Source organism: Triturus cristatus, chromosome 11, assembly GCF_964204655.1.
Source record: "Triturus cristatus chromosome 11, aTriCri1.1, whole genome shotgun sequence".
Taxonomy (NCBI): domain Eukaryota; kingdom Metazoa; phylum Chordata; class Amphibia; order Caudata; family Salamandridae; genus Triturus; species Triturus cristatus.
In genome coordinates, this window is record NC_140594.1 from 857167202 (window position 1) to 857194125 (window position 26924).

Below are 26924 nucleotides of genomic sequence, written 5' to 3' on the forward strand. Positions count from 1 at the left end.
AAATTAATATATTTTATATATATTTTTTAAATGTTACTTGAACATATTTAATTTACATTATATTACTGTTATATGTTAAAACATTTAAGTTGTACTACTTTTAACTATATATATGATCAAAAACTATATTTTCTATCTTTTTCGATATTAGTGTAATACGATATTACTTTACACGATATTTTTGACACAATATTTCTGTTGCATGATATTTCTGACTTTAATATTGTGTCAGAGAACCAGACCCTGAGGGGCACTATAAACCCAGTCCCTTGCTATATTTTACTATCCAATAAGCTGTTAGCTGTGGCAATTTTTCTAGCTTGCATCATGTACATTCTTTGCACCCCTGCTACTCGAATGCATGGGAATTCAAATATCACCATTGGTTGATATTGGAAGAGGAGCACTCGAAGAAACAAGATTCCAGCTCACCTGCTTGTGAGAGAGCCCCACCTGGTTACTGCTGCTCTCTCTCACATCGCGTCCTCCCGCCCACCCCCTACTCTGATCCGTGCTAGCCTCAGCTGTCTATTAGTACAGTTTTTTCCCTATTATAGAGGGAATTTCAGCCCTTCTGGTGCCATGTTGACATCACGGATGGGAAACGTCTGTGTCTTTTAAAGCAGGCCTTCCAAAGGACTGCAGGCTCCATACTCACCTATTTCCTCCCTCTCATACCATAAATGGTGTCTCGCCAATGTGGGCGTTTTGCTTGCATTGGATCGATCTTTTAGATTTACTTTCTAGCACGGGTTTTCGGTCCTCTCTGCATGATAGAACCAGTCCCCAGAATGTTCAAAGCATTTGTAGAAAGAATGGAAAGGAACAATAGGTTACCATTCTTTTCTAGGTCCCTTGCTGCAGTTTCTCTCTTCTTCCTAGCTAGATAGCCTCTGTACAGATAACGCCAGAAATGGGGAGACCATGCCAGTTCTCCTCAAGCGGTTTAGGGTCCTTCTAAAGGTGAGTACCATGCCTCAATCGAGGTCCTAGCCTAGGGTGCCAGTTGGACAAAATTGTGGTTGTGGCTGAATTTTCCAGAGTACCCACCTCTATGGCAAACCAGACGATATTGTGGCCCAACCCATAGTTCTCCAAACAGATGGCTTCCATAACTTAACATCCTGGTACTTCACTAGGAGACCTAAATATGTCAAATGATGCTTTGGGTACTGCAAGAACCATCATGTTTAATCCAAGAAGTGGTAAAACTATGCCTGAGTTTCCTAGCCCCACACAGCCAAGGTTTTCATTGCTCTGGTAGGGTTGTAGGGCATACATTTCCCCCCAGTACTTTATACGATCCTAATGTAAGCAAATAGAGCACTTAAACCCAGGAACTGGGATACAACTAGTGCCATATGCTCTCACTGTGACCTGAAGGCTTAAGATGATGGGGGTTTTATGGGAGGAGCGCCAGAGTATGCAAGAGGGACATCTAGAGAGTGATAACATAACATAAAGCCTTTCTCAACGTTGACGCTTAACGGAGAAGTCATCTACGTGAGGCATTGGCTGCACAATTATGAGTTCAACAGCAAACATTGAGCCACGTTCGAGGCTTTAATGCCCAAAGCTGGGTTCTTTTTTACTTTGTTCATTCATTCTGCTTACATGGTTGAGGGCATTATCAATGTTATTAGCTACCTTTAACCTGCAATTGGCCAGTAGCTTTGGCTAGGATTAAGGGGCAGTGAAAGTTAGTAAAGTCAGTGCATTCATACTTGCACATATGTCAAAGACTACCGCATTAAACTTACGTCAGGAGAAATTCAGGAACATTTGCCCAAGGACCTGTCACCTACTTCAAACATTCCCTGTCGGTAACCACAGGCAATCATTCCTTGATGCTTCACCATGAATCAAGCCATTAAGCAAATTGGTTTTAGAGGCTGCTGAATGTCATATATTTGATCAGGCCAGTGGTGCAAAGAGGTGAGCTGCATAGGCTGGACACAAAGGGGGTCATTAGTATGGCGGGCGAACTTTGTCCGCCCGCCATAACCCCGGGAAATGGGACCGCCCGCAATGCTTGCGGCAGTCCCGCACCCACAATTAGGATGCGCCCGCCACACTGGCGGGTGCATCCCGCATTTGTAACATTGTGGCGGGCGGTGCTGAAAGCACCGCCCACCGCAATGCCACACAAGCAAGTTGTGCCTTTCAATGCACAACGTGACAGGCACCGCACGGTGCCTGCCACGTTGTACATTGAAATGCAGGGGGGTACCATATGTACCCCCCATGTGCACCCCCACCCCCCAGAATCCATGGGGGCCCGCTACGGGCCCCCAATGTGGAAGACCGCATGCCTTTCTGTGGTGGCGTTGCCGCCACGTAAAGGCATGTCCCCGCCTGCATAGTAATATGGATGGCGGTGTCTACCAGACACCACCACCATATTAACAGCTTTTCCGCCCGGTAGGCAATAGAGCAGATTGCCTACTGGAGGAAAACTGGTGGACGGTCTTTCTGTCTGCCGGGGTCCCCCCGCCATAGTAATATGGCGGGGTGGAATTGACATGCGGGCGGGTACAAATGTCGGGCGGATCGCCACTGCCATGCGGGTGGTGGTAATCTGCCCGACATGCTAATGGGCCCCTAAGTTGCATCTGGTAAAACCTTTGACTCAGGAGTGGGACACTCATGGCCAGATTCTAAGCGCAGATTGCACAGTGAAGAGAAGAGCGAAGAAGAGCCACAGCACTGAGCCTCCAAGGACTGGGTTTTAGAATTGAATATAATTCCTGCTATCACCCTAACGGCCTTCGGCACACCCTAGGGCTTATTTATAAGCCCCTTGAACTGCTGGTACATCATGTTTTGTGACGCTCCGGTGAAACAGGAGCCTGCTCCACATTTACGAGGCAGCACTAAACCACTTGTTTTAGCTTAATGCTGCCTTGTAAATATTGTTCCCTTTAGCGCAGCTTTCTGTGTTAAACAGGCGTGCAATGGGTGTTCCTGGGGGCGTTCCCAGCAACACGCATGGTTTTTTGGCACTGCCCCAGATTTACGAGAAATCGTAACTCTGAGGCAGTGCCAAAAACGTGTGCCTCCCAGGCGTAGGGAGACAAAACAAGGAGGAACATATTTATTTTTCCTCTTTTTCCTCTTTTTATGTGTGCTGCAGAATGCAGAAAGGAAAAGCCTCTTGTGATTGTTTTTGTGCAGGAAGGTTTTCCTTCCTGCACAAAAATAATCATCCCTGCAACGTAGGCAGCCTTGCACCATGGCGCAAAGGTGCCTGCATTGACTCACGGCAGCCCATTGTGCGCCAGCGCAGGGGAAAAGGACAGGAATGTGCCGTATCTGATAGATATGGAGCATTCCTGCCCTTTTCTTTCGCCATAGGGCGGCGCAACAGGAAGGAGTGCTGCGCTGCCCTAGGGCAAACACTCATAAATGATGCCCCTTGCGTTGATCCCTCACACACCTCCAACAGCACAAGAGGAGGCACACGCTTGTGGTCGGGCGGCTTTAATGCACTTCCTTTCGAATTAAACTTGTGTATTTGCCATTTATGGGCACATGGGCAGCATTTACTTTTAACCCACTATTGAAAAAGCTACTTTAAAGCAACCAGACGTGTATAAAAGCAGTCCCTGCTCCTAAAAGTACATAACATATGAGGTCCTGAACTTAGACGGAAAGGTTGCACTGCTTTCGCAGTCATGTGGATGTAAATGTAGTGCTAAGTTGTGATCCACTGGTTTCTTGGTGCTTTGCCAGGCAATGGCTTAACAAAGGTGCGAAGCCACGTGATTTATTCAAAGCAATTTGTTCAAGTGTCCTCGACTTATTTGACCTTGCTGGTGTCCAGATTTACAAAGGGTAATGCCCTGAGGATGACCCCATTAAAACGATGACGTCCCATGTGAAGGGGGTGGAATGTGTTGGCAGCAGATATAGAGATGAGAGAAGTTTGTGATCAATACAGGACATTTCCCCAATATTTAAAGTGAAGGCACATTACTTGTCTGAACTCTCTTGGGGACCGTCAGAATGCAAACACCACCCTTTGGGACTTCAGTTGTTGAAAAGAAGGAAACCCCTAATAAGTCTGAATTATCCTCTCTATGCTAACTAATGGGACACGTGATCTGGTGCTTGTACTGACGGATTCTTGTGTGATTCATTGTGTGTCTTATTGTAGGTCATATATGTACGTATATTCATGTTTACAGTTCGGGGAGTGCTTAAAAACTAATTAATTTCTGAAATAATGCAAATAACATATGAATGCACATGTTTTTGATTCCTGTGTATTGACTTAATGAATGCGTGATTTATGGCAAATGGAGTGGTCTTTCTGTTTTGTTTTTAGTATATTGACACCTCCTCCATGAGCGTTAACAGGATCAAACTCCTTTTCATTCAAGAATCTTACAAGATTGGGACACACAAGTTCCCAACAAATCGATATTTCAACAAGGCCAGTTTAAAAGTACTCAGCACTCCATGCAGAATCGGAAGAGGGAGCTTATGTATTCCATTATATTGGAGTTTTTCAGCACTTATGGCGTTCCCCAGGAACGCCAGGTTGCCTGAAGATAAACTGGGTTACAAGAAGCAAAAGAATCAACAACGGAGCAACTGGACACAATCCGGAAAAACCATGTACAGATGCTGAAAAGCCCCAATATTTGGCAAGTGTCAATAGACACCCTACAAAACATTGTGGGTCTGATTCACAAAGGTAAACTGAGACGGATGTCTAACTTAACGACTTTCGGTATTCACAAAGGGCATTTACGAGCCATAATGTTAGACTTTTGTCTCAGTCAAACTTCAGTGTTGGTCTTAAGTTTAACTTAGACCAAAAGTCCTGGTCTCAGTTAAACTTAAGACCAAACCTTAAGTATAAGTGAGACAAAAGTCTAATTTTATTACTCGTAAATGCCCTTTGTGAATACCGAAAGTCGTAAAGTTAGACTTTCGTCTCAGTTTACCTTTGTGAATCGGGCCCCTTGTGTCTGCCTGTCCGAAAAATAAACCATTTTTTCACTATGGGTGGGCTCTTTCGGTCCCCAAATAAGCTCAAAAAGTTCACCCCAGATTGGCCTTTTAGATGTTTTAAATGAGGCGAAGCAAGTGTTGACAATATCCATTGGTTCTGAAGGTGTTCTTCGCTTGGAACTTTAGGGGACACTTGACTTCAAGTAATGCGGTCAGAGTGAACCTGGGAAGGCAGAGCCTGCAGGTCAGTGAAATTGTAATACTTTTGGACGAAAGCTTAATGGGGTAAAGAAGCAGAGTGAAGAAAGACCTCTTGTTCTATCTAAGGTTGAACGAAAATCTCTAAACATTGGAAGGAAGAACTGCCACCTTTCAGGAATGGCATTTTGCCACCTTTGGTTCTGCAGTAATTGATATTAAGTGGGATAGAGTCAAAAGGAAAAAAAACTTTTGCCATTCTCTGTACAGTGGTATGGAAATGAGTTCTCACTGTTACATGCATGCAGTCCAATGCTTAAGAGTCGCGGATCTAATGCCTTTGGTGTTTTCTACTTATGATGGGTCAGGTGAAATTTAAAAGCGCATGTCTGGGCTTTTACAATATGATAACAAAAAGGAAAGACTTTGGAACACATGACTCCCAGAGGTATCACAGTGGTGACATGGGCATTTGGCTTCATGGTAGGGCTTTTATCAGCCTGTAGAACTGGCCAGCTACAGTCCCTGTTGGCTGAAAATCTATTTAATTGGATGGCTAATAGTGCGCTAGTTTACATAGATTATAGCTTGTACTTTTCCAGTAAAACGGTAGTCTTTCCTTTCTTTTTGCAAATGATACAGTGGTTGTTCAATCTGACAGACTGATAAACTGGTTGTGTTGCAGTTTGGGTTTTAAGCTGAATAAGAGGTAATCCCTTAGCATGTTGATTCAGTGACTAGTTTGCACGTGCTTCAGTTTTGGCGCACATGTTATATTCCTCTAGGATAAGTGTTTCAGAGCTTGTGTTTACGTCCCTAACTCGACATACGGACAAAGAGGCCGATTAGGATGTTGTCTGGAAACTGTTCCAAATGAATCGGTCTCGGAATCGTTGCTGAACAAATTGGGCCCTGCGAGTCCTAACAACCGATTACGATGCTTCCCAACATCGTTCGGTCGGACTCGCATTAGCTTCAATGGGAGCCTGTGTTCTGAACGAGAACACAGGCGCCCATTGAAAAAAGGGGTGGTTGGGGAAAACCTTGCACCCTGTGGCGGGCCCCCCATGGTAGCTGCCACATTATGCATGGTTGGGAAGAGGGGTCCTTTGGGTACCCCCATGGGCCACAATCGGATGCCTCCAGGTGAAGGGGGGCCCACAACGGGCCCCCAAAGACAGATTCCGACAGCTGTTTCTTGTCGGGCAGACCTCATAGCAACGGCTGTCTGAATCGGCCAACGTACTCGCTCATTTGGAAACCGAGTCCATAGAGCTGTACGATTCGGATCTGAAAGGCTCGGGCTGTCTGAATGCCTTTCAGAACCGATTCGGACTGCCTAAATGGTTTCCGGGCATCGTAATCGTCGTTGGGAAATGTGTATGATTTGTTCGGAAACAAGAGTTCCGAATCGGATTCTGCAATACCGAATCCCATTCGGAGCCATTCCGAACGACATCGTAATCGGCCCCAAGTAGGAAATTTTGGGTGTGGACCATTGCTTTGAGGGTTTTTGTGTGGAGAGAGACATGGGGTACATCCACCATTGTTACATTTTACATTACCCCTGCCTATTGACCTTCACCAATAAATGTGATCTCTCCTCCCAAAATGTTTCCTGTTATGCTCCCTCATCACAATTTTTTGTCATGGTCAGGATGTCCAGAACGGATTTATTATACCGATAATGTCACTTGCATTTGCTCCTGCTGCTCGGATGACAACAGACTGCCTCTGAGTAAAAAGCTATTGGCAAGCATGGACGTCAATTCACCAAAATGCATACATACGCTTACACATACACACACATTCACACATGCACACACACTCTCTGCCTACACATGCACACACCTCCACACAGACATACACTCTCTCTTACATAAACACACTCAAAACTGCAAGCATGCAAACTACATAAATACATTTAAAGGCATTTTTTTTACTTACCTCAGCTGCCAGGCAAAGTCATATTCCAGCTATTTCTACTCTGTTTTTCATTAAACTAGTAGCAAATAATGTCATATCATTCACTATTAATATAATAAAAAATGACAAAAAAGGAGGTGAGTGGAGCCCCCACCAACGTCCATAAGGGCGAGCTGCTACTGTTCCTGCCACTGATTTTGCCACTGCTGATGCTAGGGGTCACAAGGGGCAGTGCCAGGGGTCACAAGGACTCCCTCAGGGCTCCACATTGAGCCCTCTCCTGTTCAGTGTTTATTTGACACCCCTTGTTTACTTGGCAGAGGAGCTGGGCGCTAAGATCATAGCCTATGCGGACGATACCCAGCTCCTCTTTACATGGAACAAAACTGACTCCTCTCCGACCATTGCTAAAAATTGCCTCACTGAGGTCTTTAAATGGCTAGCAAAGGGTCAACTGAAATGCAACGAGGAGAAATCGGAGGTGCTCCTCTATGGTTCCTTCCCCCCGCATTTCAGAGAGGATATCTGGCCTGCGGGCTACCCTATGCCCAGCGGTTCGGGCATCAGGCAAAAAATCTGGGGGTTTGGTTTGCTGAGGATTTGAAATTTCTGCCCCAGATTAATAAACTGGCGGGTGTAGGCTTTTGCACACTGAAACGATTAAAGAAGTTTCTGTCCCTCTTGCCCAAAATGGCTAAGGAAATGGTGACCCGTGCGCTCATCCTATCACAGCTAGACTATGCCAATGCCTTGTACATTGGTCTCCCGGCTTATCAGCTAAAAAAGCTCCAGATAGTTCAGAACGCGACGGCTAGAGCATTGGTGGGTATGCCAGGTAGATCCAGCGCTAGACAGAACCTTCGGGATCTGCATTGGTTCCCTGTTGAGCAACGGGTACTTTTCAAGGCTCTTACACTTGCTCATGGTGCTCTCTACAATGCAGGGCCTCAATATCTTAGGAGATGATTTTCGTTTTATGCGCCGCCTCGTCATTTTCGCTCTACAGGCCAGTGCCTTGCTGCTGTTCCTAGGTACCGCTTGACTACATTAGGCGGCAGCTCCCTTTCTGTTAAAGCGGCCTTAGCTTGGAATGCCCTGCCCTTTGAACTACGAAACATTGAGAATCTTAGGCTGTTTAAAAAACAGCTAAAAACCCTGCTCTTTAGGTAATCTTGGACCAGGACAACTCTTTTCCATCTACACCATTTGACATCCGCGCCGGTACACTTCCGAGTAGCTGTGCGCGCTATAAATGGAGGCTAACATAACATAACAAGTGGCAGTGCCAGGGGTCACAAGGGGCATTCCAGGGCTCGCATCAGCGACCCCTAAATGACCTCCATGTTGGCAAGCACTACCACCTTTAACAGCTCTGATTGAGGCTAAAGTGGCTAATCGTTGGGATAAGGAGGTTCTGACTGTGCCAGCAGGTGTAATCAGGTTTGTGATTAAAGTAATTGGTTCTGCAGAATTTCTTCCGTGTTGTCTGATGATGGTGGATACAGTTTCTCCCTGTCTGTTATTCAGGGTGGTTATATTTTTTGAAATGTAAAGTTTTTTGTGGACTGCTATACTTTACTATTGGTGATGTGTGTGCAGGTATGTGTGATTAGGAGCAGGTTGTGTTGTGCCATGTATTGAGCTGCATTCATTTAGATGCTGTTTGCCTGATGCTAGTCTGAATTGCCACCCAAGAGACCCTACACATTTCATTGACTCCTCTGAGTTGGAGGACTCTGAGTCTTGTTTAGTCAGGTATCACTTTCTTCTTATATTGATTTGGTGCTCATAAAATGTTTTGATTGGGCACTTTTATCTGAACTTCACTGGGCATCTTACCCGGTTTGCTACTAGAGTAGGTAACTGAGTGCATTAACAGTGCGTGCTGGATCTTTGATTGATACCACTTTGAGTGAGCAACTTCTGTGATTTGAAAGTCCATGATGTAGTAATCAGTTTACACATCTGGGTTCCATTAGCCTGCAGAAAATGGCAAAGATAGGCAGAAAGTTCCAACATTTTATGACAATCCAAAGTGTGTTGGCAGAGTGCACATGGATGGCACCCAGAGGCTATGCATGTGACTGACTGAGTGAAGCTGTGATGTGAGAAATTGACAAGGGTTGCTCATGTTAATGCCATGCTGAGGATGAAAACGTGAGTGATAATTTGAGGTTGTGTCTGCGAGTGATGGCTTGAGGTATCATTTGAAAGTGCCATCCCATGGCTGTGAGTACTAACAATAGCCCAATGCTGTGTCTGTAAGTGAAAGCAGGCTCTAACTGTGAGTTAAAGACTGCGCTGAGAGTGAGAGACTGGGGTTGTGGTTGAACGTGAACACTGTGTATGTCAGTGACTACCCTGTATGCTGATCCAGCTCGCCTTTCATAGCCTGTGCCACTGGCTAACAAAGTCACTGACTACCCTAGCAGAAGTATTTGAAAGCAAAAGAAATGTAGATACTTACTCTGACTCCTCCAGGGCCACTGTCTTGGTGTAGTAATCACTTGAATATAGCACAACATTGGCCACTTGCTCCACTGAAAGAGATGGACAGTGTCAATTATGTGAGCACAGGAAGCATATCCAAGCACCTTCCACTGTTGGAAGAGACACTCACAGAAAGAATGGATGGAATGGTCAGACAATACTTCGAAGAGCTTCTAAAACAGCTCAGTGCCACCTTTTGCAGCCACCAGACTCTTCTTCAGATCAAAGCGTATTAAAATTATGAATCTAATAATCCAGAAATTATGGGCCATATTTACACGAAACTGGCAGAGCACAGTGTTACGCCAAAATTGGTGATGCTCCAGTCTGACAGTTTCAAAACGCAGGTGTGCGCTGTATTTACAAGAATGCGGTGCATCACTGCGTTACCCCTAGTGCTGGCTGGTGCTAAATATGCTACCTAGCGCCAGTGCAGGCACCCTAGCACCATTTTGATAGGGTTGCCTGCACTGCAGGGGCAACTGTTTATGTGCAGGAAGGGACACCTTCCTGCACATAAACAATCTTTACAGATGATTTGCTCTATCTATGTGTGTTGCAGAATGCAGCACACGTGGAAAGAGCAAAATATGAGGAGAAATAAAACATTTCTCCTTGTATCACCTCCTTAAGACCAGGTATTCACGTGTGGTATTTTTGGCACTGTCCCATACCTTGCAAATATGGGGCAGCGTCAAAAAGAAATGGGTGGTGCGGCGGAGCGCCCACTGCAAGGCCCATTGCACGCGCCATTCACGCTAAGTGCATTGTTTACAAGGCTTAAGGTGGCTTAATGCCGTTTTGTAAATAAAGTGAAGGAGTTAACGCCACCAGACCGTCAGAAAAAGTGACATTCTGGTGGTGTTAACTCTTTGTCAATATGCCCCAAAGTTTCTTCCTTACTGTGTAGTTGTTAAAACAAGGACACAACAACTACTGGTTATTATCAAACAATCAAAATTTGAGATAATGCACTGCAGGGACAGGTAAATAAAATTGGACTGCAGACAAGTTAGTACTTGGATACATTTATGAGAGGCATTATTCTGGTGACATACCAATAAAATCATAGCAAAAGTTCAGTCAGTGCACTATGGTGTCCAGTTATCAGTGGCTGGACTTAAGAAGAGATTGAAGGCCAGTCAAAATCACCAAATTGTACCTGTACATACCTGAGACGGAAATCTTCTTTACGTTTTTCTCAGAGTTGTTAGTGATGGTCACTGAAATTGGGATTGGTTCTCCATGATAAAATACCTATATGGGGAGAAAGAGTCCAAGAGATGTGAAATAATCATACCAATATCCATTAGCATTTGTCAGTCCAATGCCACCTCCACTTTCTCAACCAATGCTTCATCTAACTAGCCATGCCAACCAACAATCCACCTACCAAGCCAACCAATATGCTACCTTCCTAACCATGCCGATTACTTCTCCTACAGCCAGTCACCTACAATTCCTATCATTGCCAATCAACTCTGTGGCTTTATAACCAACCAATCACTCATCTTTCTTACCCTACCAAGAAACCTCATACATTTGTAACCTTGCAAACCAAACACCTATCTTTCAAAGCATTAGACCTTCCTCAGTGTGAGACCAGTCCTCCATCTACTTAACTTTACCAACAAATTATTCACATTCCAAAACATGCCAGTCAATCTTCTGCTCATAATGCATGGCCTTCTAACCAATGGGAAAAAATTCTAAGGCTTCTAATCTATCCTTTCTCATCCTCAACATGACAGCCAATCGACCACCTTCTTCATTGTCGCAACAACTCAACTGCATGCCAACCAGTCATCTGTCTTTTTGACTATAATACCAAATCTTTTTGGGTGTTATTCCAGCCAATTGTGTGCCCTCTAATAATGCCAATTAAGCTCTGCTTTCCTAACAATGCCACCTAATCTTTTGACTTCATGACATACCAATCAATCTTCTCCCTTGTGATGATACCAATCAACCTTCTGCCTGCCTAACATACCATTCAGTCCTTTGCCATCCAGGCTATGTTCCCACTCCTTTTCCTTTCTAACAATACCAATGAAGGCTTCCGCTTGTTAATTAGAGCACTTTATCTTTCACCTTGCTTGCCATTTGAAAAATGCCTTAATGTGACAACCATTCTATTTACCCCTCACTGTTTCACATCATCTGATTTATCCCCTTTCATGCCAAATAGTTTTCCACATTCCTAACCATCTCAGCCAATTCTCTGTCTTGCCAATTACCTCTCCCATGTCACCATTATGTAAACTAATCCTCCATATTCCAATGCTTGACAACTAATCAGTCTTCCGTCCATAAACCATTGCTCTGCATTCCTTAATGTACCCAGAACCTTTCCATCTTCTTCACAATATAAAACAATTGTCTAACTTACCTACCACATCAAGCAATTCGCCACCCTCTTTGTCATGCCAACCACATCCTTCACATTTCTTACCATGTCACCCAATCATCCAATATTTCTTGAGGGGTCACCAAGTACTCACATTCAATACCAAGTTATTCAATTCTACACAGCTGTAACTATGGTACTTATTACTCACCCTTCTTTATGTTGCCTCCTTCCTATACCAGCGAATCTTACTCATTTCATGGTGTACCCAGAAAACACTGCTTCTACACTACCACTCAATGACTGAGTCAGTCATCCAATTTTTTGTCTGTCAACCAATCTCACAGATTCTTTATATTAACAACCAATGCTCTACCATTCTTGCGGCACAAGTAAATCAATTTCCTAACCTTGCTACCCATTCTGACCAATCATCCACTTATCTTACTTTGCATGCCATTCACGTACATTCTATTCCATGCCAGTCAACCTTAATGCAAAAGATGATTATTTGCATCCCCTTCAAGCTAACTGTAGTAACTGTACCAACACTACAGACAGGAAGTCACCAGAGGCCTCACCCGAGCCAAAGAGTAAGAACGCAGCTCATGTGGATTTGAGGCATGTCTCCGGATGCCACACTGAGTGCATTGCTGAGGGCTCCTGAGCTACCCTGGCATCTGATCAAATATCGAGGCGGTAAGTGCATAGAGGTGGGTATAGATTTGCTGTTCTTAGCTCCATATCTACATACCTCTCATCAAGGTACGTAGATGTGGAGATAGGTATGAATATCTATACATACTTCCCTGTCAATATTATGGTCCACAATTTCCTGGTCGCAATATAGTGTCTCCACTCGATATTCTTTTTACGATATTCCAGGCTCACATTGGTGCCTAATAATTATTCACCATCCTTTACTATATGAACATTGTATTTGTGATGTCATTTAAGTTTTCAACGTGTCAGCTATTCTCCCACCTTTCTTACAGTATCAACCAGCCTTCCAGTTTCCATACTTTCCCCACCAAACATTTTTGTTCCTTAGTGTTCCCTCAAATCTTCTGCTTTTCATATCACAATAGATATTTTTGCCCACAAAACATTCCCATGCAAAGTGGAAACACCCCCAGGTTTCCAGTGACTGACAAGAAAATTACTGGAACTGGTGGGCAGTAAGTTCAACATGGAAAGAACAAACCAGTGAAGAGAGTTTGTGTTAGTTCTGAGCATGTTCAATCTCCTCACCTCTTTGCAGAGAGCTGCTCTCAGGTGCAGGGGCTTCTCGGACATGAAAAACTGCCAGGAACTCTCAGCTCTTGGACTAGGGCCAGGCTTGTCTGGGGCATACTGCACTTTACGGATCAAGAGCCGCACAGAATTCCTGAAATCAGAGGAATGCAAATCATTGTTATTATCAGACATTGGGGGTACCATCAGTGCCAGAGGGAAGTAACGAGAATTTCTAGGACTTAACAAATAAAGCTTGCTTCAGGTTATCAAAAAACTCTGCATAAAAGATCATCAGACACAAAACATTAAGGGTGTCACTAGCTCAGACTCCACAATGGTCTGGACAGGGTCACAGTCAGATGGGGCTCACTGATCTCACACCCAGCCAAGGGTTGCTGAACTCACACTGAGGGAACAGTTACTTTAATCAAAAGTTGGTAAACTTATTTTAAGAAAGGGGTCAGTGACCTTCTATTCAGCCAATTGTTGATGACCTTGCAAACAAAGGTCAGTGACCTCAAATTTCAGCAGCAGTTGGCAATTTCACACTCCCCCAAACCTCAGGCAAAGCCAGCGATCATATACCTCAAACTCTGGGAATGGTGATTGAGGATTGAGAAACGCATACACAGGCAGTACTGAAATTTGCAGGCCAATTTTTAGGATTGTACCTTTTGGAGATTTTTTCATCCAAGTTGCTTGCAGAGAAACATTTTATCTCAAAGTCAACCCCGCAAGACTGGATCAGAAGCAAGTGTTGAGAAGAGAAAAACAGAGAAAAGTATATGTTAGTGCAAAAGGAACATATGCAATGTGTATTTATGGTACCCTGCTACTCTTGCCATCTGTACAGGCATCGTTTATATCCATTACAGGAACCCAAACACAACACACCAAAATGTCCACATTCCCTGCAATGCTTCACTGACCTTAGTATCAGAGGACAGGGACTCACACACTGCTCTACGAAAATCATCACATCCTGGCACGTAAATACCACCGCCCTCCTCACATTGTCCAGTTACACTGAGTCATCTCTCCTGAAGTGAGATGGCACAGAAATGTGAAATCCTCACCTTGGCCTTGTCCTGAGGTGCTGGCTGCAGACACACTGAGCAGGGCAGATAATCAGGAAACTGGAAGATGAGGGAAAAGGATCAGACAATTAAAGATGGAGAGACAATGGATAGTCCTTAATAATATGGTACCACATCTCTTTGTTTACCTGTTGGCAATCCCTCAAAAGAGCTCTACAGGTGTGGCTTTTGAGGTTTATTAGGTTAGACTTGCATATTAAACAAAAGGTTGTGTTTCTCTTGGGGCACAATGCTTTGGCCCATATTGTTGTAGATTACCTGAAAAACCTGTCCACCACTTTTGAGCTTTCTCGAATCCCAGACCTGCACTTAGTATAGCAGTGGTGTCGCTGTGCACATCATCTTCACAAACAGCACCAAGGTCATCAGAATCTACCAAATTATTTATCATGGAATAGTTTGTGGATGGTACTGTCTCCTGGGGCATCTTCTGATGCATCATAAGACTGTTTTCATCCTGTCAGAGGCCCTATCAACTTAGGCAAAGCAGAGCCACCAGGAGATGATGTCAAATGTCCTCTTTAAATTTACAATTTCTAGGTACAGATATGTGGCTAAGACATTGAAGTGAGGCGCTATTTGAAAATCAGAATAATTTGCTATGTTTTGAGGTCCATTGTTGTTGATGCAGTGAGGAGACTCAACCTTGCAGGTTCCTTTTTTACGTGAAGACTCACTATCGTTGTAACACCAGAGCCTGCAGATTGTCCCTCTGATAATCCCACCATCGACGCAAAGTTATACAGAAACATTGCTTTTGCTTGTGTCAAATGGGGATCTTTTTTGTGGTGCTTCTGGGTGGAGGATCTAACCACATTGGCAAGGTATGGTGATGTTTTCCTTTGTGGTCCTTCACCAATTAGAATACTTTCTAATGTTCACTTTTCAAATGTTCTGTTTCTATTGGTCTTTCTCCTAATTATACCTTGCCTTATGAACCCACTCTGGAATGTATTCCTAAGAATTCTGTCTTCTGTTATACACCTGCCTCCACCTCCATTGGACATCCCATATTTTTTCCATTCTAGAAGATCTTGAAGCACATTGGACCATATAATTGTGAGCATCATTTTTACACCGGTTAAAGCATGGACGAATTGTCAGGAAACCTAAGTATGCGTGAGCCAGCCAATTGCAAAGCCAAAACGTCACCTCCCATTATTGGCTCCAAGGGCAACACAGCATCTCTTTATTTTGTTTAATTGTATATTATTTTATTTTATTTCTGGGCATTTGTAGAGCACTATAAACCATGTAGTCTCAGAGATTTGAGAGCAGGGAGGTGGATCAAAGAGTCATAAAGAAGGAAATGGAGAGCAACAATCATTAAACAAGGTGAAATGCGGTATAAGAAATAAGTATGCAATGGTGGAAAAGCCTTGAGTTAAAGCTCTATAATTCCAACCAGTCTTAGGCATTTGGATAAAGTGGGGGTGAAGATCAATATATGACATGAAACAGGAGGTAAGCTGAAGCCTGCACAATGAAAGCTGCACGAGGACTGGAAGAGGAGAGTCTTTAGATTTTGTCTAAAGTTTAGATTTTTTTTTCCATCTTCAATGATTGGGTGAGAGGGTTCAATAGAGAAGAGCCGTGAACATGATGACACCTACCGCCATATCTTTTCAGTTTAGGTCACTGGTTAGGCAGCAGGTTAGCAGAAGATGAAGAACCATAAATAAACTTGAGTAGAATACCCAATGTTTTGAAGAGTTATCTTACTTCGATGAGTAGCCAATGTACTCGTCAGCGGGCTGGGCAACGTGATTTTTGCAACCCAGCCCACAAATAAGCCTGGCTGCTTGGTTTTGACCTCTCTGCAGTTTATGAAGATAGCTCTTGGGGAGACCAACAAGGCAGTTGTTATAATTGTCAAGGCGAGCTATCACCACTGCCAGGACTAGTCCAATCTTGTGGGGAAATTGAAGGAAAGGGGGGGTGACCTGAAGCAAGTGAAGGTGATGGAAGGCACCTTTAGTGACTGAGGTCCCTTGAGGTGGGGGGGGATCGGATTGGGTGTCAATGCTGGATATTGCATCCAAGGCAGAAATCCAGAACAGGGTGGAAAGCTGGTTCAGCCCAGACCTCCTCCTATGGTGCCTGGGGCGCTTCTTCCATTCTCCCTGTTTTACAAGTCATTTATTCACAGGAAGTGAAGAGGCAGAGGGAGAAGTGGGAAGAAAGGCAGCCATTGTACAGTAAAGGGAGTACAATGACAGTGAATAGGACACAGAGAGAAAACATGAAAAGAAAAAAACATTGTGTCAGACAATGGAAGAAATGGCCGAGAAGCAAGGACGTGAGAGAAGAACGACAGACAATACAAAGGAGCTGAGAGACAACAGTGTGACCTCATGGCCATGTTTCCTTTACCATTAAAAGAAAGGGGTAAGCGTTGTTGCCCAGTTTCTTCATCAGACGCTCCTGCACTTTGGTTGTCGGCTTGGTGACCTCCACAGGTGGGTACACTTGTATTCTGGAGAAGTAGATATCCTTCCGGAAGGTGAGACCCAGCACATCAATGTCCTCCTGACCATATCGGAAGGCACAGGTCAACGTCACGTAAACTGAAAAGAGATCAAACGACACATGAGGAGCAATACTGCTACAATAAAAACAAAAGAGCAAATCTCTGAGAACAGAGGATGGTCTCACTTTGTAACTGACTAGTGTGACCTCATGTTCCTGCTTTTCCTGCTTTGTAAATGAGCATTGAATACGTTGGCCCCTTTAAAAATCAGTTACATTCATACCCACACTCCCCCTTGATATGCAAAGGAGCATAAACACATGACACCAAATTTCATGCAGTAGAGGTTATAAGGTAGGAAACTATGATTCAGAAGATTATAATCACATATAAACAGTTACTTCAGGGGGCTCAGGGGAGGTGCTGGTTTTCAGTATAGATGGGGTACTTTTAAGTGTCAGGGCAGAGGCTTGAGGGACTGTTTTAGGGTTCAGGGCTTCGGGTAGGGATCGGGATGCCTTTTAGGGCTGGGGTAGTTTTTAGGGCTTAGGGAGGGCAGGTTAGTATTTAGTGCTGGGGGGGGCAGGCAAGTTTATGGGTTCGGGGGAGGGGGTTGGTTTTCAGGATGGAGGGAGGTAGTTTTAGGTCTCAGGGCGGGGTAAGACTTACCTGATAAGTCTTAACCACACGTATGTCTTTGCTATACATGCCTTAACAACGCATATTTAGTTGTAAAGGCATGCAGTGTAAAGGCATATGTGTGGTTAAGACTTGCGTGGTTCAGACCTCGTGGAACCGGCATGCGTGGTAAACGCATGTGTGGTTCCATCACACAGCCAAACCAATTAAGGTACATCTACATCCACCGATGCACGGATGGCACAACGTTGTGTTAAAGTGTGGCAGCTGGCACATATATACAACCTGCAGGCCTGACCTGGTGCTGCTAATAACAAAATGAGACATCAGTCTATGTGATGAAACCCAAATAAACAGAGTTTCTGCTGTTCTCATCTTGATTTTCCTCTCTTTTGACGCAATCTTGGCTCTCAGTACTTTATTCACTTGGCACATTTCTCACTGTACGTACCACTTGGGATCCTGCGCTCTACGCCAAACCATTTCGTACCTAGTACAGATCTGTTCCTTTCAGCATTTTTGGTGAAAAGTATAAATCTATTTCTGTGTATAAGGGATTTTGTTTTGCATATCTTGCTATTTAGAGACTGACTGGCCGGATTGCTCTTTTAATTGCTCCACTAACGCCTGTTTTCCATTCAGCAGCTCATTTGATTTAAATTTGTATGATATTAATGTGACTTAAGAAATGCTGCCAATGTATAATGTGTAAAATAAATGAATAACTAAGTATAAGGGCGCAAAGTTTTACTGAGGAGCCACTGTCTTTGCTACTGATTGCTTGGTTGCTGAATACCTAGGGGCAGACTTACAAGGTCTGGCGCATCTCTGCAAATCAGCAGGGATGCGCCAGAACACTTGCGACCCGCAAAACCACCCGTGCGCCACCACTGATGCGCCGCATTTACAATGCGGCGCGCCGTGGCGCATGGATGGGCAGATGCGTGTCGCATCCCCCGGCGGAAATGCGGCGCATTGCTGGAGTCGCGTCGCAAGCACGACGCGGCTCCAGCAAGGCTCGGGGGTGCCCTAGGGCTAACATGCTGCGTCAATCCTTACGCCTGCTTCAAGCAGGCGTAGGGTTTTGACACATCATGGCCGTAAAAGTGACTCAGTGAAATTTTGTAGATTTCACTGCATCACTTTTACGAGGCGTACCTGCGAGGGAATGCCCACCCTGTGCTGGAACGCCCACATGAAACCTGACGCAGGTTTCATGTGGCGCAGGAGTTTACAACGTGACGCATCTCACTAGCTGAGTCACGTTGTAAATACAGCGCAGCATGGCGCATGATTTACGCCGCCGCTGCGTCACAGAAGTGACGCAACGGCGGCGTAAATGTGTCGCAAGGGGCTTGTAAATCTGCCCCCTAGTCTTGACTCCACCCTATGTCTTTTTCTTCCACCAGCTCACCCTTCCTATCACTTTATAGTATTCTTGCAGGTTTATTTTCATCCCTACTTTTTCTCCCTTATTATTGTTTTATCAACTATTTTTCTAACGTCTTATTCTTTTTAGGCCTATCTCTCTCTTCGTATGGCTCAAAGTCTTTAAGGAAAAATAAGTCCTGGTCCCCAAAAAGGGATGCCAGGGCCCACCACCTGCACAAATTAAGCACTATCTGGTGGATCACTATCAAAGCTTTTGTTTATTTCTTAGCAGCATGTCCGGCACAGAAGATTCAAGTTGCAAGTGGATCCACGGCTACTGGGGCTTGGGACATTCCTTGCCTTGATATCCCCAGTGTTGCTGTGGCAACTATTGACTCAGGCTTTCTTAGGAGCTGTGCAGAGTTTGACAATTTCGCCATTCAAGATAGTTGTCATTCGTGAGGTTCTCAACACTATTTTCTTTAATCTAGCCTTCTAAGAATATTGGTTGGAATAACTGCTTCTTGAATTTTCTGATACGCTCATGTTTATCTCAAAGTTTCTATTTGTTTCCGTCTCATTAGAAGACACGACAACGCTTGACAACAGAGTGTGCTCTTAAAAGGCAGCTGGCTGATGACAAAAGTGTGTGTTATAAGTGGGATTCTGAGATCAGTGAGTGTTATAGGTGGGCTGAGTGTGCTGACAGCAGTGTGCGCTAGAAGTGGGCCAAGTGCTACTGACAGCAGTGTTCGTTAGAAGTGGGGTTTTGTTGTTGACACGAGTGTGTCTTTCGAGTGGGCTGAGTGCTGTTGACAGCATTGTGTATTACCAGTGGGATGGTAACAGCTGACAGCAGTGTGTGGTAGAAGTGGGCCAGTTCGCTGACAGCACTGTGTGTTTTAAGTGGGTTAGGGTTGTTGACAGCTGTGTGTGTTAGAAGTGGGCTGAGGGTGCTGACAGCAGTGTGTGTAGGTAGTGAAATGGGAACAGCTGACAGCAGCCTGTGCTAGAAGTGGGTTTAGGGTGTTGGTAACAGTGTGTGATAGCAGTTGGCTAGGAACAGCTGACAACAGTGTGTGTTAGAAGTGGGTTATTGTTGTTAACAGCAGTGTGTGTTTCGAGTGGGCCGAGTGTTGACAGCGGTGTGTGTTTCGAGTGGGCCGAGGGTGCTGACAGCAGTGTGTCTTAGCAGCTGGATGGGAACAGCTGACAGCAGTGTATGTTAGAAGTGGGTTACTGTTGTTGACAGCAGTGTGTGTTAGAAGTGGGATAGGAACAGCTGACAGTAGTGTGTGTTAGAAGTGGGCTTAGGGTGTTGATAGCAGTGTGTGATAGCAGTGGGCTAGGAAGATTTGACAGTACTGTGTGTTTTGAGTGGGCCGAGTGTTGACAGTGGTGTGTGTTTTGAGTGGGCCGAGGGTGCTGACAGCAATGTGTGATAGGAGATGGATAGGAACAGCTGACAGCAGTGTGTATTAGAAGTGGGATAGGAACAGCTGACAGCACTGTGTGTTTCGAGTGGGCCGAGTGTTGACAGCTGTGTGTGTTTCAAGAGGGTCGAGTGTTGACAGCAGTGTGTGTTAGCAGCTGAATGAGAACACCTCACAGCAGTGTGTGTTAGAAGTGGGCTTAGGGTGTTGATAGCAGTGTGTGATAGCAGTGGGCTAGGAACAGCTGACAGCACTGTGTGTTTCGAATGGGCCGAGTGTTGACAGCAGTGTGCGTTTCGAGTGGGCCGATGGTGCTGACAGCAGTGTGTCTTAGCAGCTGGATAGGAACAGCTGACAGCAGTGTATATTAGAAGTGGGATAGGAACAGCTGACAGCAGTGTGTGTTAGAAGTGGGCTTAGGGTGTTGACAGCAGTGTGTGTTTCGAGTGGGCCGAGTGTTGACAGCGGTGTGTGTTTTGAGTGGGCCGAGGGTGCTGACAGCAGTATGTCTTAGCAGCTGGATAGGAACAGGTGACAGCAGTGTGTGTTAGAAGTGGGATAGGAACAGCTGACAGCAGTGTGTGTTAGAAGTGGGATAGGAACAGCTGTCGGCAGTGTGTGTTAGAAGTGGGCTTAGGGTGTTGATAGCAGTGGGCTAGGAACAGCTGACAGCACTGTGTGTTTCGAGTGGGGCGAGTGTTGACAGCGGTGTGTGTTTCGAGTGGGCTGAGTGTTGACAGCAGTGTGTGTTAGCAGCTGGATAGGAACAGCTGACAGCAGTGAGTGTTAGATGTGGGTTACTGTTCCTGACAGCACTGTGTGTTTTGAGTGGGCCGAGTGTTGTTGACAGCAGTGTGCGCTCTCGCCGGATTAGTGATGCTGATAGCATGAAGCCATCTCATCAGACATGAGGGTGGTGATTGGTGGCAGTGCTGGGGACCCCATGCTATTTTCCTCGATGGCAACTTACCTTTCTTCCCCTTCAGCAGGTCCGGCTCCACAAACACAACCCCATCTACAAAAGACAAGGGAGAGACGTCAGAAAGAGACGGATATACAGTGAGTGAGATACTAGGAGGGGAGGAACCTTGGACAAGGATTCCGATTGAGGGCAATAAAGTTAACCCTGGGCGGCCAACTACACTACGCTCGCGTAGTTTGCGCTACGCGAATTTCACGTAGCACAGTGCAAAAACGCGTAGCGTAGTTGGCATTTTATGCTCGCTCTCGATCCTCAACGTCAAGTTGGCGACCGCGAGCGAGCAAAATGACATCCTGGCAAGACTTGTTCCTCGTTCGCGATCAGCAACATCAAGTTGGCGATCGCGAGCGTGGAAAATAAACCTCCCGGCGATATTCTCAACGTGGGTAGGTCAGGTTTCTCATTGCGAGTGGTCGCGTATGCTCGCGACGGGAAACTACCAGTCCGCTGTGAGAAAGCTGCCGCTCGAGTAAAAATCTACTCGAGCGCCAGAAAACGTCAGCTTGCACTATACGAGATGCAGATTTCAATGATTGCACAGTGCGGACAAGCATCCGGCACTGTGCAATCATTCCGAACAGTGCACTACGCAGTTCGCATAGCGCTACGCGTATCTCGCGTAGTGCAAAGTGCACTTCGCGTAGCTACGCGTATCGCCACTACGCAAACTACGCCCAGGGTTAAATAAAGTATCATTAGAGGAGAATGTTCATTTGGAAAACAGCAGGCGCCCCAAAGCAGAAAGTAGGAATTACCATGCATGTCTGCATTTTTAGTTCTTATATTGCCCTTACATCCCTTTTGAAACCGAGCAGGGCGGTCTGATGAGGGATTAGGAGAGAGCCCAGTGGAGTTTGGTATTTCTAAAAGGTACACTATGAAACATTTTGCTAGAAAATTATTCATTTTATTTTAGGTTCATTTATGAAGCTAAAAAAGATATTCATTCCTCGGAACACTGTGATAAAGCAATCGGGGCGTCAGCCCTATGTCAGAAAGCATTTTTCCTCCAAGTTATTTTTTTTAGCCTTTTGCTCCCTTTACCGTCTTTCTCTCGGTTGAAATAGATACAGGTAAGTCAAGTTTTTGAAGTTGTTGATCTTAAGGACATTGTCCTATCGGATTTCTATGTTTTTTGTAGTTTCTTTTAAATTATACTCCGGAGTCAATGAAGTTCCTGTTACAAGTGCTGTGAATCGTTTCTTTGCTCCTACCACAATTCTGTTGCTGTTTCTCAGAATATTGAGGAGCAAACACATCAGGAGACAAACCTATTGTGGCCTAAATACCTACAACAAAAATATTGTGAAGATAAGAATATATAGGTAAGTATAGATTTACTTTTCCTAACTCCACATCCAATTACCTTGAAGATATATATTTCGTCAAGACACACGTGGAGCTAAGAAGCCTATACTTGACTATATATACACACACACATATATATAAATACACTTTTATGAGATTTTTGTCCTCGATTATTTCGCCCACAATATATTGGATCACAATATTCTTCCCTTGAAATTCTGCTACAAAACATCACCCAATCAACTCCTGTTCAATGGAGGGAATTTTCAAGGGCACCAAGGTATGACATGCTTCTGCAGTCAGTTATCAGTGTACAATGGCCCAAGCAATAAGTGACTTGTTTTGTTTCTGTCCAGAAGAGTAGTGAATTGATCACACTGATTTGTTGCTATAGCTCTCCGTAGATACTGTGACGTTGAAAGGGCAGCCCAGAGTGTCCTCATTCCATACAGCCTCAAAGGGTTGACGGATCTGCTACAGCATATGGCCATCTTCTTCAAAGTGTGCTTTGTTTGCTTCCGTGTGCCAATCAGGAGGGAGGTCCTTGCTTTGATCTAGTTGATGTTGCTCTGGTGCCCTCTTTCCTTCTCCATATTGTCCTGTATATCTTATTGAGATAGCTAAGTGCAATCATTTCTCTGACCATTCTGACACCCAATCTGCCTTTTTGGGCCCACATACCAGAAACTAATAACCAAAGGTGTCAAGAGTTGCCAAGCATCCGAGATATACCCACCCACACACATTTGAAGAGGGGGCCTACTGCCCACTCACCAGGCTATGGGGAGGTTGACTGTTGAGGAGCAGGGTCAAGGCTGATTTGCATATGACTGGGTCCAACCTGGGGTGGTGAAATGGGCAAAAGAATGACGGATAAAACCCAGATCTGTGGCTGTGGGTGAGTGGTTGAAAAGTTTCAGCACTCCGTCCATTATCTTGTTTTGTTTGCTATGTTCGCCCTAAGTTGCCAAGGGAATGCCCAGATTTGGGTCCCTTGATCACTGTGCCAATTGGATTCAAGCTAACCTGGCTGATGAGGGGTAAAACCCCGAAACTGGTCCTAAGATGCTTGTTTCGGGTCCAGGGAGGACCTGGCCTGGCAGTTCGGGCTGGACTGTTCCCATGAGGAACAGGGTCAAGACTGATTTGCATATGGCTGGGTCCCAACTGGGGTGGCGTAGTGAGAAAAAGAACATGGATTAAATCCAGATCTGTGACTGGGGGTGAGTGGTTAAAACGTTTCAGCACTCCGTCCATTATCTTGTTGTGTTTGCTGTTTCCCTGAGGAGCAGGGTCAAGACTGATTTGCATATGCTGGGTCCAAACTGGGGTGGCGTAGTGAAAAAAAGAACGAGGATGAGAGTGCTACTCAGTGCAATTGCCAGTGGTTAGACTTATTGCAAGCAGCCCCCGTCACCTTTTGGTGTGACAAAATATTGAAGCCAAATAATTGAAAACAAAAATATCATGAAGGTGAGTATATATAAATAAGTACAGGTTTTCTATAATTAACTTCACACATATGTACCTTAGCGATAATCTACAAGGTACGTAGAAGTGAAGGTACGAATAGTAAGTCTATATTTACTCATATTCACCCACCTTCACAATATGTTTTCCTCAATATTTTTACATACAAACTTGGCCTTTTGGCACTAGAAAGGTGCACATCCTTTTTACTGTTTTCCTTCTTTCCTTTCGTCTCCTTTAGAGACCCTCACAAAAACATGATCACACTATCACTTTCTGTCCCATTTGCTCCCTCTTAGTCCTGGTTGATGAGGGCTTCAAACCTAGAAGTTTTCAAAGTTTTCAGAAGTAAGGACTTGTTTATCGCAAAAACCCCATTTAATTATACAACTTCCATCTCATCCTGCCTGCTGAATCCTTTGTATGGCTAACATTGCCCTAACTCTTTCCTTTCCCTTACTAACCTCCACAAAAGCGTGTACTGCAGTTATTTTACGTCCTTAATGAGGGGCAAAGCCTTTGTCCGGAAACAGACGTCCACACGTCGTCACCCCTCAGTCTCATTGATTCCCTCAAATATCCCATCACTCACTAAAATTCTGAATACACCAGATTCTCATTTTTCACTCTCATCCATTCTCCTTGACATACAATTTCTTTACCTTGTGCCTTGAGTCACACCCTTCGTTATTCCTTCTCAGTGTTCATTACATCTTCTTCCTCAAAAACTCTTCATCAGTGCGTACTCTTTCCATTCTCTCCAACCAAGCGGGAAGCACTGGCGAATTGGGCTCCTCTGTGGTTGGGTGGTGAGTGAATCTGCGCTACCAAACCCACACTCATCACTCTTTTACCAGCATTCTCCATTATTCACAGCTGTATACTCATGCACTCCATATAGGATGATTGAGGAACCCAGCAATCTGTAATATCTGGTACTTTTATATATAGTTTCTTATTCAGTTTCACAATTTATGTATTTATCAGTTTCTTCCTGTACAATGTATTAACATGTTGCTTGTCTTGGAATGCGCACCATGGTGATGGAACCTGGTGTGGTGATGCTTCTAATGCTACCTGTCAGTTGCAGCTGACTTCTTCTCCTGGATGGATGGGATCACTTTTACTGGAATAAACTTGCAACTACTTTCCTACATCTGGAGCCTCCTGAATTTCATTTCAGCTTGAATTTTACACAATCCCATTGGTTTCTGGGTGATATAAAGATGGGGTCCTTGGCTCTGTGGTGTTGCTCTCAAGCATGACCTCATCTGTCTCAGTGTTAATTTCACTCTACTATCTATAACAACCGCCAATGACAACCTCTCTCCCAAATATTTCTTAAATTAAGTCCTTAAGTCTTCCTGTACTGACACTACCCATCACACAGCTTTTTGTCCACCTTGAAAAATGATCTTGTAATAATGATAATAAACTTATGGGTGTTCTTCTCATTGCACTAGTGGCACATAACTGTAATGTACTATAAGTTTCATTCCCAGAGAAGTTCAGGAAGTTGGAGAAGCTCCATTGGGAAGAGTGGTGAGGGGAATAGATGTGGAAAATATAGAAGGACCACAAGAGGTGCAGAACACCTCCAGACAGTAGGAAGAGAGAAGATGTACAAAATGTTGAGGGAGGCAAGAAAGGATAATGTGCAAATAAGATGTGGCATGGAAGGGACAGAATGGAGACCATTGCGTTCCATCATCATGCGTCTTCAACTCACCCACAGGGTCCACGCTGTCCACATGATCAATATAGTCTCGCTTCCCCAGGTACACGCTCACCTATGAGAAGAAGAGACAAGGGAAAGAGGTGGGTGAGGGTGGAAGAGGGACAAAGAGAGAAACAGAAGGAGTTACAGGGGGAGGGGAGAGATTGAGTGCTAGAGAGAACACATGAAAAACATTGAGCATCTTGAGGCACAAGCTTTGTGTCCAGACATTCAGAGGTAAAGGCCCCATGACTTACAAGGCAAGAAACACAGGCAGTGGGAGACTCAACAGAAAGGACTACAAGACAAATGGCACAGAAACACATGCGGGTAGAAACACAATACGCAGGCACATTCAAGGTTGGAAGGTACAAGGTGTGACAAAGCAGAGGAAGAAACACACAGAGACACAACATATATAGACACACCACGTGAAACAGTACCATGGCACCATGGCGTTATGGCACAGAAACACAAACAGAAAAAACCCGAAGTATTCACCATGAAAGACAAGATACAGAAACACAGATGGATAGAAGCACACTTACAGAAGAAAGAGAGGTTTAATAGAAATACAGAAAGCCAGACACACATAACAACATAGACATACCAGGTGAAAATGTACTTTGAGAGATGAGACACAGAAACACAGGTGCATATAGCTAGAACATACGTAATATACACACTTGGTAAAACTGAACCAAGAGAGACAAAGCAAAGAAAACAAGACCGATACAAACACAGAGAAACACCGAGTGAAAAGGTATCAGGGGAGACACAGCAAACAACTATGGACAAAGCATACATAGACACACAGGTGAAAATGTAGCTTAAAAGGCAAAGCATAAAATACAGACGGAAAGAGACACAACAAAAACATGAACATGTGAGCTGTAACTTATCTGGAGAATCCCGACAAATAAATGCAAGTGAATAAAGACATAACAAACAAAGACACACCTGATCACAGAAAGAGGCAGACACTGACATTTGTGACCAGCAGACTTAAGAAGACAGATAAAAAAATAAGTGAGGTGTGATACAAGGAGATATCTCTGAGGCCTATTCTTGGGGTGTTGGGGCAGCCAGTGGTTACTTTCCCACAGTAAACAATTGCATTGTTGAATTGCAACTGGGTAGCCAAGTTACTTTCTTTGAGCCATTGACTCTCCAGGTAGTGGGGAAATGTAAAAGTCAAGGTTTACGCTAGGAGGTGTTAGTGGCTAAAAACTCTGATACATTATGACAGTCAATAAGGCACAAAACGCTCAGTTGTCAAGC

The 26924-nt window shown here is 44.5% G+C and overlaps 1 protein-coding gene across 1 annotated transcript in view; it reads right to left on the reverse strand.

Moving 5' to 3' along the window:
* SAG (S-antigen visual arrestin) overlaps positions 1 to 26924 on the reverse strand; it is a 125380-nt gene that overhangs the window by 44467 nt on the left and 53989 nt on the right. Inside the window, exons 3-10 of the mRNA XM_085634680.1 lie at positions 25656 to 25716; positions 21137 to 21181; positions 16627 to 16820; positions 14233 to 14292; positions 13828 to 13895; positions 13172 to 13307; positions 10746 to 10830; positions 9551 to 9623 (exon numbers count right to left, since the gene is read on the reverse strand). Of these exons, the coding sequence (XP_085490806.1) occupies positions 9551 to 9623; positions 10746 to 10830; positions 13172 to 13307; positions 13828 to 13895; positions 14233 to 14292; positions 16627 to 16820; positions 21137 to 21181; positions 25656 to 25716 (722 nt within the window). The remainder of the gene's footprint in view (positions 1 to 9550; positions 9624 to 10745; positions 10831 to 13171; positions 13308 to 13827; positions 13896 to 14232; positions 14293 to 16626; positions 16821 to 21136; positions 21182 to 25655; positions 25717 to 26924) is intronic.